This window comes from Gordionus sp. m RMFG-2023, chromosome 1 (assembly GCF_954871325.1).
Source record: "Gordionus sp. m RMFG-2023 chromosome 1, tfGorSpeb1-WG-v2, whole genome shotgun sequence".
NCBI classification, from domain to species: Eukaryota; Metazoa; Nematomorpha; class Gordioida; order Chordodea; family Parachordodidae; genus Gordionus; species Gordionus sp. m RMFG-2023.
The window spans coordinates 82,121,438-82,136,016 of record NC_088775.1 but is presented as its reverse complement, the minus strand read 5'-3'; the positions used below and the strand labels follow the sequence as shown (position 1 = coordinate 82,136,016).

Here is a 14,579-nt window from a genome sequence, read left to right as displayed (position 1 = left end):
ATAGTTAAACTATTAGTAGATTTTATTAAAAAAACTTCTAATACTGTTAGGTATAGATCTAAAAGATTCACTGACTATAATTATAACCTTGTATTTTTTTTTGATTCATTGGCACCTCCCTGCCCCAAATTATTAAAAAACCAAATTCAAATAATTTGAATCGAATACACATATGAAATTTTATTATTCTTAGTGAATACCGATGGTAAATTATTCGGTTTGTACAAAGATGTCAAATAACGAATAATGCACAAATTCGATTCGAACTCGTTTTGAATCTTACATCTTGGTATGTATGAGAAAATAAAACTAATTTTATTGGGCTTGAGATGGATCAGGGGTCTTTAGTAATTTGAAAATTTTTTTTTACCTTTATACATTTTTTTACGATATAATTAAAATAAAATATAATAAAATTTGAATAATCTTATTATTAATATCGATTATTGTAGATGTTAAAATAATATCTGAAAATGATCTTTTTCTTTTATTTGAAGTTTCTAACGTGACATAGTTTTAATTTTGTTTATAACTCCGTTTCATTTAGTAGATCTACTTCGGATTGAGGAATACTATCAGGCACTAATATTATAGTGCAAACAAATTGAGCGTTTCAAACGCTGCATTGCAAGCGCCAATAATGCCTTTAGCCTCTTGCAAATTGGTAAAATTACTGTTTGGCGTTAGCAACCATTTAAAAATACGCAAACAGATTTACTTTTTCCATTCTTCGTCTTGTAATATTAAATAAAATGTAATATAAATAATTTACTTATTTCCTAAAAAGGGATATTTAGAAATTTAAGAAATAAGAACGGTAGACGATAATATAATTTTCAAAGACAAATCCTTTTTTTTAGAAGTTATTTAAAATTTTTAATCGACTGATATTAATAAAGACAACCTCAATTTAAACAAGGAACGCTTAAATTTTTTTTATTAAAAATTATGGTAAAACGTAAACGCTCATTTTGTGCGCACTATTAGCGTACGCCAGATATATGTTATTTTTTATAATTCCATACTAGCAGTAGCATGTAGATCTTCATACTGTCTGCAGATTAAATTACTATGCAACCAAGCACTAAACATTGATTTAATTTTTAGAATAATTATTTTGGTCATTTTTTAATTGTAAGGGTCAAAATTTTGTTACTAGCTAAGATCAGACACTAATAAAGAGTAATACATTGACTAATTAAACATTAGTGCTTCCAATTATTCTACTATAAGGAGATGATATAGGGATACGGAAAAATCAGTAATATATAGCCGGTAAACCGGGGTTTGGGGACAAAGGCCACAATCACATCTCTTCCCTTCTCGGATAAATCATAGCTAAGTCACATTGAATCAAATAAATATTTTAATTTTAGTATTAAAAAAATATATATATAATAACATCAATTTTTAAATAAAATAACAAGCGCTAAAAAAATTCAATCTTGACTGTAACAATCATATAACATATTAATTTATATAAATAGTTATTTTATAACATTTAATCTTGATTACGACCATATCACGTTGAAAGCACCGGTTCCCTTTCGAACACCGAAGTTAAGCAACGTTGAGCCTGGTTAGTACTTGGATGGGTGACCGCCTGGGAATCCCAGGTGTCGTAATCTTTTAATTTATAGTTTTGTTTATTTCTTTTATTAAATACTAATTGATGCTCTTTATAATTTTATTTGATAGTTAAAATAATATAGGTACATTTTTTAATTATTTTTGACTCTAATGCTACATATTATATAGTTCTTATGTCAAATTTGATTATATTTTATAGTTGAATTAAATTATCATAGGACACACTCACAATATTTATATAATATTATTGAAAATATATAATTAATATTTTAAATTGTTATATCCATCCAAAGTATAGATTATAAATGTTTAGCAATGTAATATTAATCAGATACCTTCAGGTTTGTCCTGACCCCTTGCAAATGGTACCTCGGCAGGTCTCTGATATTAATTTACCATAGGCATCAATTTTATCAGGCCTTTGGCTATATTACAATTTTTAAATAATAGTCTTGATTTTTCACTTTTTTTTATAAAAATGTTTCATTCTTCTAAAAATTTTGAATTAAGAGTCATTATTTTAAAAAATTATTAACTGATGGTTATTTTTCTTTCCACTTATAGTTTACAGTGATATATTATAAATATTTTCGGGTTAGGGAGAGTGAAATTTTTTATTAACTCAAAAATAATATTAGAAAAAGGCAAATTTCGGAAGGACACCTCTCCTGACTATGCCTATTGCTTAATTATCTATATTATAATTTTCCGATGTCCTCACTACGTCATCGTGACGTCATGTTATCGCTACGTCATGTCATCGTTACGTCATGTCATCGGTACGTATTTATTTATTTTTTATTTGTTGATTTTATTTATTTATTTTATACAAACAGATGATCCTATAACTTAAATTTTCTATGCAACTGTAGGAGTCCATATTAAAACCAAAAAGTAATCCATTATTTACTAATGTTGATTTTATTTATTTATTTTATACAAACAGATGATCCTATAACTTAAATTAACTGAGTTAATTCAATAAATTTAATATCTCTAGGCTTGGGAAAATTTTTTCAAAATTATTACGGTTGGACTGGGCTTAAAAAATATTTTTCAAAATTAATATTTTCAAAATTAATATTGGCTTGGTTTTCAAAAATTATTAGGGATTGAAATGGGCTTGAGAAAATCTTTTTAAATTATTAAGATCTTGGATGCTTGGAAATTTCCAAATATTGTAGGCTTGAATCTATATTGGGATTTTTTAATGTTAAATGTTAGTCTTATGTTATTATTTTTATAAAGTAATATATTTTACCCGTAGACTAATTGGTAAATCAGAGACTTCCCTTTCATTAATTATTAATTTAATATCTCTGGGCTTGTTTTCAAAATTATTAGGGATTGAGGTGGGCTTGAGAAAATCTTTTTAAATTATTAAGATCCTGGATGCTTGGTTTCCAGTCCAGATATTGTAGGCTTGAACCTAGATTAGGATTTTTTAATGTTAAATGTTAGTCTTATGTAAATATTTTTATAAAATATATATAACTCAAAGAATAGTTTTCAGTAACATACAAAATGTAGAGTGATTATTATGCTATGCCGAAAATATATGTATCCCTACTAAAGATATCACTAACATTCATTATTTTAACAACAGTCTCAAATAATATGGGAAAAATCAAAATTTAAAAAATACAAAAATTCTCTTTTCCTTTCTTTCCCTTTTAATTTCTTTTATTATCTTCCCATTTCTCATCATTTCCCTTTCCTATCTTCACTTTTTAATTTTCTTTACCTTCCTTTCCCTTTTAATTTCCCTTTTCTTTCCATTTAATCTTATCTTATTTCCCTACCTCAGGCTACACAATCCAGCCGAAAGCTGGTTATCAAAAAATAAATATCATTCAATTCTCAATTTAACTGATATTCAAGCATAAAAATTAAACTATCTCAAAAATTTTCAAAATTATAATGGGTAGGACTGGGCTTGGAACCTCAAAATTAATATTAGCTTGCACCTGACTTGGGAATATCTTCTACAAATTATTAAGGGCTGAGCTGGGCTTGATAAACTTTTTTATTATAAGATCTTGGATGCTTCCTAATATTGTGAGCTTGAACCTGGCATGACATCTATCGTAAAAAATAAAGAAAAATCTCATTCCCCGTCATTTTTGACAGGCTTTCTACTTGTAATATATTATATTTGAACTATGTAAAAGCTTTCAAATTGGATTTTTTTATTTGAGTTAGATTTTACCTTTGTGTTGATATTATTTTGATTTGCGAAAACGTTTTTGTAATTACTAATAGTTGAAATATTAATCTTTAGACAAACCCAGACTGAAGGTTTAGATAAACGTGCCAAAGGGAGGTATGGGATGGAAGCCTCCCATCATTTATATATGAATAGTTTAATAGACACTTTTCTTTAAAAAATTTGGCATCTTTTAGTACCCACATTTTTCAGAAAGCTTAGATCACAACGGTGAAGATACATTGGAGAAAGTAACATGGTTACCTGTGAGTGCTACAGGGATAGACGAATAGTAATTTTTTTTATAAATAAAAGCCGAAGTGGGAGGGCTATAATAGAAGGGGAATGTTCGGAGAGCAGAAAAAGATAATGCGTAATAGTTTGGTTGATTGATTGATGCATGGATAATAAAATGTGGTATGGTATATTATAAATGCTATAATGACATATCCGTAAAGTTTAGGTATATTAAATGTTTTGAGTGGCAAGTTTTTAAATTTCGACGTTTTATCCTAATAAGAATAATACAATGTGCTATGAGTCAATACCAGGTTATTATAATTTATGGAAAATTTTTTTTTGCTTAGGCTATATTTATATATTTTATAAGAATGAAAATTATTTTATAAATAAAAAAGCGATATATTTAAAATCAAAGAAGATAAAAAAAATCTATTATTATATATTCACTCCAATTACTATATTTAAAAAGACATTGCCCTCATACTTAAAATTTATTAACTATTAAATCATAAAATAAAGGTGTTTTGAATGAATCGAAAGATTTCTGTTTCTCTGTAAGAAAACGTAGAAAAGCAATTAAAATATATTAAAGAAACTTTCTCGGGAACTAAAAATAGTTAACCTTAATATTATTCATTTGTAAATAAAAAATTTTTCCCAATTGTAAAGTATTTATGTTAAAGTCAAATCACATAATCAATGGTGCATTTCTTTGTTTTAATCTGGAAAAATTTCTTAGAGGAATATTTGATTATCACATGTATTACTGGTAATTTTAATAGTTTTCGTTTGTGGTAGATTGATGGGCTAAATAACAGTAATATATCCCTTTGATCGGGATTTTATAGAAAATATTAAAAAAGAGATAACTAATAATAAGGAGATAGAGAATAGTGAAAGGATAGGGGAAATTATATGTTATAATTGTGGTCAAGGGGGATCTCACAAATGTATGGTAATACACCGAATTTAAATTGTGTAAGGTGTGGTCGAGGGGGGTTGGAAATAAATTGTAGAGCCACAAGATGCAATAAGTTAATAAATTTGGACATTTAAAAGATAAATGTTTTGTAAAAACGAATAAGTGACTTGATAAATTAAATTAAAAGTTATAGATTATTAAGTAGTGGTATAGATAATAAATTGTTGATAGTTAATAATAAATTTATTAGTAGCGATAATTTAAAATTTTGCGATTTTTTGAGGAGCTAGAAGATGTGTCCTAAAGTTGAGGTCATGTTATTAGGATGTAGAGTTGAATTTTGTTAGATACGGGTTAAGTAATCAATGTCATTAGTGTCAAGCCAATCAATAAGATTTGGCCGGGGCATAGATTTACAAAGGAAAAGATGAAGGTGACTCAGTTTGATGGCTCTATGATAATAATTTTGGGATTTTATGTAATAAAATTACCAGGTATTTCCCTCTTCCTCCCTATCCCTACGATTTTTAATGTTTATTGTTAAGTAGTTGTAATTTTTTTATTAATTATAATTCACCTTTTTAAACTATTGTTTTAATTTGGTAATGACATTCAAAATTTAAATTATTTTTCTTTTTTTTGAACTACACTAATTCTAATTGTGTATGACATTTAGTTACAAAATTTATTATAAAAAGATCGAATTTCTATCATTGATTTTCAGTCAAAATTAAATTGATTCGAAACAAAAAAATAATTCTCGTATTTATCGTAAATTTAGTTATAGTTTCCGTTGATCTTCAAAGTCTAACAAAGTCAGGTGTAGATGCAAAAGTCATCAAAGTTGATTAAAATATTTTAAGAAATATTGACTTCATCTTTTTAAAAGATAATGTTTAAATTTTATTATATATTAATTCACAGTCCATTTTCAATAACATATTTTTAATTATTGAACTTTATAATGTTCTATTAATTTTATAAATAATACAATAATTAGAATGTTTTTTTAAAATTAATAATATAATAAATACTAATTTATTAAATAAACCCTACTCAAATGTAACAGGTATTGCTTTACATCCAGACCTTGAATCTATAACAATGGTGCCCAACGTGAATGAGTCTACTTATCCCTGAACACGCTATTAACTCGTTATTTCTATCAATATATATTATAATATCGGATTTGGCTGTTTGTTTACATGTTCAATGTATTATTAGCATTATGCTTAAAGTTTCACACATGCATTAGAAATGCCAGTTGCAGCTGATAATTCCAGGCTCTTAAGTTATGAAGACGCCTTGAATTCAATCGATTATATTGGCAAAGAAGAGCAAAAAATAAAAAATAACGATTCCGATCACCCTAAAAATGAAATCGATAAAAAATTTATTATAACTACTGTAAGTCAAAGTTTGCTAGACAATTATTATCTTTCTAAAAATTTAAATAATGAGGCTATAGAGAAGTAATGATAATTGATAATAAACGATCTAAGAAATATATTATATTAGGAAAAATATATCAGGACGAAAACTAATACTTTATGATAATATTGAATATTCAAATCCCCATAACTATTTAAAAGGGTGTAAATGGTAATCATTTAATTTATATTACATTATATTGATATATCAAGGGCTCCAGACGGATCATGCATAGTTACCAACTGTGAGGAAAGGGAATTAAACATTTACAATTTGCCTTCAGAAATTTGGGATGGGAATTATTCATCCAAACAAATTGTAAATAACTGTATTTTTTATGGAATAAAAATTATTCCAATTTTACATAAAATTTAGGCATCAGTGATAAAAATTAAAGAAGTTGATGCAATATTTGACTATTGTTGGAATCCATTAATGAATTCCTGGGATCAGCAAACTTGCTTGTAAAAATTTAAATATATTTATATATTTAACACATTAGTTTAAACAAACTTTACTTTAATTAAACTATATTATAAATTAAAGTATTGCCTCAACATGTAGAGATAGTCCTATTCATTTATGGGATGCTAATACTGGATCTTTACTCAATACTTACAAAGCTTATTCACAAAATGTGATATACATTACTTAATAATACCCTAGTCTTATTTAAATATATCTTAGGAGGAATTGTTGACATGCTGCAGCTTAGCCTTTAATAGTTATGGAACTAAGTTATTTGCTGGTTACAATAAGCATATTAGAATATTTGATACACACAATCCATTCAGCAAATATGAAACTATAAAAACCCATAGTAAATTTATATATTAATTTTTTTTTAAAAAATATATCATATCGTATTAAGACAAATTATATGCTTCAAAAGGCCAGCATGGTTTGATCTCTTGTTTTGCTATGAGTCCTTTTCACCCTAACCTCTTTGCAGTAGGCTCCTACACTAGCTCAAGTTTGGCATTTAAATAGATTTGAATATTGATATTAGATGAAATAAAAAAAATTATGCCTATAGCAAAGCCTAGCACAAAAAGGCTTCCTATGTCGGGCCATCTTTTTAAAAAAAATTGATTTGGGTTGGGGCTAGTATTTTAAAAAAAATTTGGGCCAGTACATTTTTAAATTAAATTCAATTTTGTTAAATAAATTGATATTTTTTCAAATTTTTGCAAGAAATATGGTAGAGGTCTGCAAATGGGCAGAATTTTCAGGCTCAACCAGGCCCAGTGGGAATTTCACTTACCTGGCCCTGCCCAAAAAATTTTCTGCCCAATTAGGCCCAGTTTCAATTTTTCACTAAGTTTGCCCTTCCTGGCTCAGTTTTTAATTATTTTTTTAAATGCAAGGCCTCTAAACCAAAATAGTTGTTCTTGAACACCAAGATAAACAATTATTTATAATTTGGGGAGTGGTTAAATTAAAAATGCTATACTATATGGATTTTATTACTTCTATTGAGATGTCATAATTCATCAAAAAAAAAATTATTAATTAATTTATTAAAAATTTCTATCAAAATATTTATATATTTTTTAAAAAAATCCAAACTTTACCTGGCCCCACCTGGAAATATTTTTGCCTAGGGGACCCATTAAAAAAAATTTCAGATGTTATTGCAGATCTCTAAAACAATATGCCAATATTTATTATTTTTTAGGATATTAATTGTATAAAAAAACCAATTAAATTTTTATATATTTAAATAAATATGGGCTAGGCAGACAAATAATTAATTATGGACTTAAATAAAATTGTGTTAGCCGTGTTTAAAAATAGGCTCAAATATAGCCATTTAACAACACTAGTCAATATTAGACATGTGAATCGCCGAAACTATCGGCGGCCGGCTCACTTTTCAAAAATCTCATCGGCAGATAAACTTTTTATAACATATATTTTTTTAATTGCTAATTAATTTTTTGAAAAAATTTAATTAAATTATACACTACGATACAGATATCTCGGCATATTTTTAGATCGTTATTGAAGAGAAAACTCATTTTTGTAATTTTATAATTATCATATATAAAGTTAATTTTATTTAAATTTTTCGGACATGATGATGATTTTCTTGAATTAAACGCCAACCCAGCGGTAGAGAAAACTCTTTCACTAATTGTGTCAGTTGCGGAACACTAAGAATTTTTTTAGCTAGCGTGGTAAGATTATGAAGTTCGATCCTCTTTTCTCTCCTGAATTAGAACAATCAAATTTTGTGAGTGTCCTTTTCCGATATAAATACATTCTTGTTCTAAATCACTTAAAGTGGAATCATAATTTGTACTTTTTGCTGGAGATTTAGTTGCAAATTTTGTTAAATAATTTGAATTTAATATTTCCTCTTGATTCTCAATCGCTATATTTACTATACTACCCTAATATCGCCATACTTTAAACGTTTAAAATGTTTTATAATGAATTCCAACGCTGAATGATTTTGTTCTAATATATACTTGGACACAATTTTCAATTTTAGAGATCTTGGATCTAGAAGACAAGCCAACCCCTAGATTATTTTTGAAATAAATTAAATAAATAAACATACTTTATATTATTATTTGCAGATCACAAACCGGAAATCGTAACGCAAGTTTTAGGCATATTTTCCTTTAGGAAAATGATTTCTGAGCTATCATATTATTAAATTTGCTTCAATTTCACTCCTAAAAAGTTATGCTAAGTTTAAGGTAAGTCTATTGATGTGCAGATAAAAATTCAACTGTTTATTTAAATCCTGAAAGAAACGCTATTATTTCTACTATATCTGGTTCATAGTTTGATAGCTTGAGATAGTGTTTCCAAATTCTTTTCAAAATGTTATTATTATTTGCTCCGGATATGCTTTCAAGCATAATTAATATACTACGCACCTGGTTGGGACAATTTAACATTTTCATATGAGTGCCATTATTGTTATTTCATAATTGGAATCGCCAATTTGAAAACGGGTATCAGGGTATGGATCAGTGCTATCAATATCTACCATATCTGATGTTAGATCTATTGTAATTAGGCATTTTCTTTGATCTGCCTCGAATTCGAATTCAATCTCTGCTGTTTTATATATTAGAGCATTAATAATTTCTCTTATTCTTTGATAAGATTTTCAACAAAAGACATTTAATACCATCCAAACCAGATTATGTAAACCATGACCCAATCATAAGTGGTGTTCATATTCATCTAATCAAACACCCGTTCTAACATTGGGTCTCCATTTTAAAAATATATAAAATTATGGTAACTTAAAAATTTTGATTGATTGAATTTTAAAATGATGTCAAAATAATTATGATTTTAAAATGGGTATAAAATAAGAATTCATCAAAATCCCTCTGATATAAAAAGAATTTAAGAACAGTGATGTTGACCAATTATTAATATAAAAAATGCACAAGATAAGGAAATTATTTTTTAATGATTTTCGTAAACGGCGGTGTCTTCGTCTTGGCCATAAATATCAGCGGCCGACCGGCATACAGGTCTAATCAATATTATATTTTTTTTAAAAATATATATTTATAATATATCTATCTATACTTATATAAAGTTGGCATATACGCTAGACCCGATAATTCGTTAGTTTCTTTATTACACGGAGCTCAAGGTGGTATTACTCATCTCATATTTTCCAAAGATGGTTCAAAATTATATTCTGGGGGCAGGAAAGTTTATTTATTTTTTTATTCATATTCTAGTTTCATAATGAATAATCAGATTAATTTAAAAACGAAGTTGATAGATATTAAGTTTTTTTATTAGCAATTTCAATTTAGAGAATAATTTTTTTTAAAGATATCAAGTCATCACATACTACAGGAAAAATGATTGATTAGTGTTGTCAAAAAGCCCGATAAGATTATAAACAAAATAACACTATATAAGCCTAAAGATTTTGCTCATGGCTGGCAGAAATGCTTCGACATCTATTTGCCAAATCGCGATGCTTACATAATATTTTAGTTAGGGACCTTTTTGAAAAATCGACCCAAATCAGGCTTTTTAACAACATCAGATCAAATCATATATATTTTTTTTATTTTACCAGTGATTGAAATCATAGGCCCAGAATTTTCCTATAGAGGGGACTTTTCTATTAGGTGTTGAAGGTTTTCGCCATAAATGTTATTTGGAGCCTTTTGGTATATCTATTGTAGACCTTTTGGCTATGTTATATTTTTATAATTATTAATTTGGGGTTTCATTTTTTTTTATATAAAAATGTTTTTTTCTAAAAAAATTTTAATTATAGTGGTTATTTTAAAAAATTATTTATAACTTATACTTAATTTTTCTTTCAAATTATTATTTATTGTATACATTTTTGGAGTTAAGGGGAGAGGGGAGAGTAAAGATAAAAAATTTTGTTACGAGAACAAGTCTAATTTCCTACCCCCTTAGTTACGCCTATGTCATAAATATTAGACACCTTCAGAGGTCGAGTATTCAGTTACCCCCCCCCCCTCTTTCCACATTTTAAACCTGTCAGATTTTTTAAAAATAATTTTTAGGCCTGACCTTTTTATTTTTTTTAAGCCTTGTTTGTCATGGATTTTTTAAAATTTTGTTGTCTAAAAATTTATATGCAACTCAGTAAATAAATTTTTTCCCAGCCCCAGTTTTGTAAAAAAAAAGGAGTGTTTATAATTTTTTTTTAAATTATACTAACAGGTATAAAGAAAGAAGGAAAGAAATTTTCTGTTCTGGCCTGCAGATCTTTGATAAATATATTAGACGATTTTTTTTTAGTATTAATCAGTATTTTATTCGAATATAATTATATTTTTTTTACTATCATATTTTATGATTATAAAAAATATTTTTTGAATAGGATCCTTGCATAACTTGCTGGGATTTGAGAAATATGGGAAAAGTGTGTCAAACCTATTGCCGACCCGTAAATAACAACCAACGAGTTTATTTTGATATAGACAGCCAACTCAAATATCTGGTTAGTGGTCTTATGAACGGACACGTTAAATTTTGGGATATATCACCCGGAAGTGAAAAAAAGGAAGATATTTTGTTAGATTTCAAGGCACATACGGATTGCGTTAACGGTGTCAGGTTTAAAAAAATAGTTTTCCTAGTGATACTTTTAGTATCTTTTTTTTAAAATTCTTTTCTCTCTAATTAAATGTATTCATTTTTATATTAACATTGTTTTAATTTTTGACAATATATTTGTTGGTTAGCTGAATATATTATCATCTGATTTAATAAATTCATTATCTTTTGTTTGTTGTAGTTATTTATAAATAGTAAAATCTTTTTTCGTAAATTATTGATTAGCAAGAAGTGCCTATATCACTTTTTTACTCAAAGGGATATATTGGCCCTATCCTATAATTCTCTATATCCAATTCTATTTTGGAAAAATGGTATTAAGATTTGGGTTTAACCAAACAAATTTTATATCAATGTGTAGCCTAATTATTAATCTTTAAAATAAAATTAGAATCAAAGCTCTATCTTTAATAGTTTATGAGCTAGACGAGGTTATGTGAAAGTTATTTTTCTGGCCAGTCAATACACCGTATGTATTGATTGGCCATATGCGTGTCAACTGGCCATAATATATTACTTAAGAATTTTATTATAAATATAAAATAATACAATAAGAAATACTTGTAAAAGACTTATGTTAATATTTCTACATTTTTTAATTATACACTAATTTAATTAGTATTAATATCACAATTTATCATCATCTATTCTATTTAATGATAATATTATTATCTTTTTGCTAAACATTCTTAAGTTTGTTTATCATTTGAAATTTCACCAAATGTTGTTTTGCACGAGCATTTATTTCAATATGAATATATGAATGTGCGAATTTTGGCCAATCAATATATGGCCAGACAATACCATATGTCTATTAAATAAAACTTTTAAAGTCTAATTTTTTGTGTGAATAATGCTAAATGCCTAAGGATAATATTTATATTTAATATCAGTAATCTAAATTAGTAATTTTTTCACCAAACAAAATATATGTGAAGCGTGATTTTTCCAGAAAGAGGTACTAAAAACAGTTTATTTAAAATATTTTTTATTGGATTGCTCTATTCAATAAATAAACTTAGGTAAAGTAAATATCATAAATATACACATTTTGACCTATTTTGAGAGAAATTGGTCCAATAGATAAAAAGTTAAAGGGTGGTGGCCAGTCTTCAAACATGGCCATTTATGGCACATTTTTCCTATATATATTTTTCAAAAAATCCATATTCTTTAAGCACTGGCCCAAGATTTAAATATCAAATGAAAAACTGAAATATTTGTAATTGTTTACATAATTATAATATTAAAAAATTATTAATTTTATATTTTGAATTAATTATTAATGGAATTTTTAAATGGGTACATTTTTAATAAAAAAAGAATTTTCAATATTATCATCAAGGCGATTTTTTTTAGCGGTATTAATTTCCCCAGTTATATTTATTGAATGATCCTTTTGATGTTGTCAGCTGGCATTGCTATGTAATGTCTAGCTAATACCCCCTAGAGTCGGGATCTAATTTTATTAAACTGGCAAAAATAATTTTAAAAAACTATGAGCCTTCTGATATATCTATTTAAAAGAGTATTTTGCTCTACTTCAAATTCAATTTCATTTGCAATCGATTAGTTGTTAAACTACCAACATCTGCAAATATTTAAATTTATTTCAATATATTATTTTATTTTTTTGTAATTTATGATATAGTATCCACCCCTCGTTAGCTCTACTAGCCACATCAAGCGGTAGAAGGCACATATCATGTCAATCTCTCACGCGAAAATCGAAACCTTTAAATAATAAGGATGAATTATTAAATTCATCCAACGATTCAACAGATACCGACGACACATTATCAGAAATGGAAGATGGTGCAATAGATTTCAACTTTATCGAAGATGAGAATAGAAATTGTTTTAAAATTTGGAATGTTTCTTTGCTCAATTCGGATAATGAATAGTCTAATATATTATACCTTCTATTGTACACATAACGTAGTATTATATTACGGCTGATATTTTGTAAATAAAGTTATGTAAATATTCGTGATTGTTTAATTTAAATTCTATACTTTAAAATATTCGTTGAACTAGATTAAAAGATGACTATTTTAACAGATTTAAGAGCACTGTAAAATCTCTCTAATTTTGACACCGCTGAGACTAAGATATTTGCCCAATTTATGTAGGCATTTTAGTTAACAAAAATTTTGATTGGGGCTCGAAATTTTGGTCAAATTAAGGAGTTACCCGAATTATTAGGAGCCCAAATCATACAGGTTTTACTGTATATATTTCAGAGAGCTGCAGGGGTATCATTTGCACTGCACGGCCCGGATATTAAAATAAAATATTTCAGCCTGGCCCGGATTTTTAATCTGTATATCTATTTTAAAATATACAGCTCCGTCCGGGTATTTTAAAATAAACATTTAGGCCCAGCCCGGTCAGGGTTTATTTTAAAAAAATTAAAATCTTTATCCAACGATGGTAAAGTTGTCTTTGTTCATTAATTTTTTGAGTTATAAATCATCTATTTCTTAATTATTTTAAAAGGTTCAGGTTTTTTTATCTTTAACAGTGATTTCTGGCTTCAGACTTTGGATTTTTCAACTTTTATAGTTTTCCACGCTTTATTTATATGTATTTTTCGTTATTACCTTTTCCTTTTTTTTTAAAATTCAGAAGAAAAATAATAACTTTAAAAAAAATATTCATACCAAAAAGAGTAAAAATAAAATTCAAAACTAAAAGGTCAAATTTAATCTTTTTTTTCACGTCTTATATATTTGTGAAAAATAAATAAACAAAAATAATTAAAATATATATCAAATTAATAATATAAAAGTTTTATACAAATTTTTTTTTTTATGAGGAATAGACAATTTAACACAAAAAAAACGACATACATAATATTAATAAAACCCTATTACAAATTGATCCTAGGTCTAGATTTCTTTTAAGTCATTTTATTACTGATATCGATATTCCTGACCTTTATATATCTTGCGAAAAAATGTCTCATTTTATTTTTCAAAAATTAGGCGCATAATATTCCATTTTATCTTGAAAAGTAATATACTTGTCACACGTAAAGTCTTAAATTTTACCGATTTGAAATGATACTTTAATAGTTGGAATTGATATTTTTTATAA

The 14,579-nt window shown here is 26.8% G+C and overlaps 1 protein-coding gene and 1 non-coding gene across 2 annotated transcripts; both read left to right on the top strand.

Moving 5' to 3' along the window:
- Positions 1–1,509: 1,509 nt before the first annotated feature.
- On the top strand, positions 1,510–1,628 carry LOC135923048 (5S ribosomal RNA). Its single transcript, XR_010571116.1, has one exon. It is a non-coding gene; the product is annotated as a 5S ribosomal RNA (ribosomal RNA).
- Positions 1,629–6,183: 4,555 nt separating this feature from the next.
- On the top strand, positions 6,184–13,448 carry LOC135931371 (telomerase Cajal body protein 1-like). The gene is given in 9 exon segments (XM_065468434.1): positions 6,184–6,433; positions 6,480–6,563; positions 6,605–6,856; positions 6,939–7,029; positions 7,080–7,212; positions 7,264–7,365; positions 9,964–10,082; positions 11,245–11,480; positions 13,132–13,448. Coding segments are annotated over 9 exon segments (1,485 nt in total). The 5' UTR covers positions 6,184–6,218; the 3' UTR covers positions 13,385–13,448.
- Positions 13,449–14,579: the final 1,131 nt, after the last annotated feature.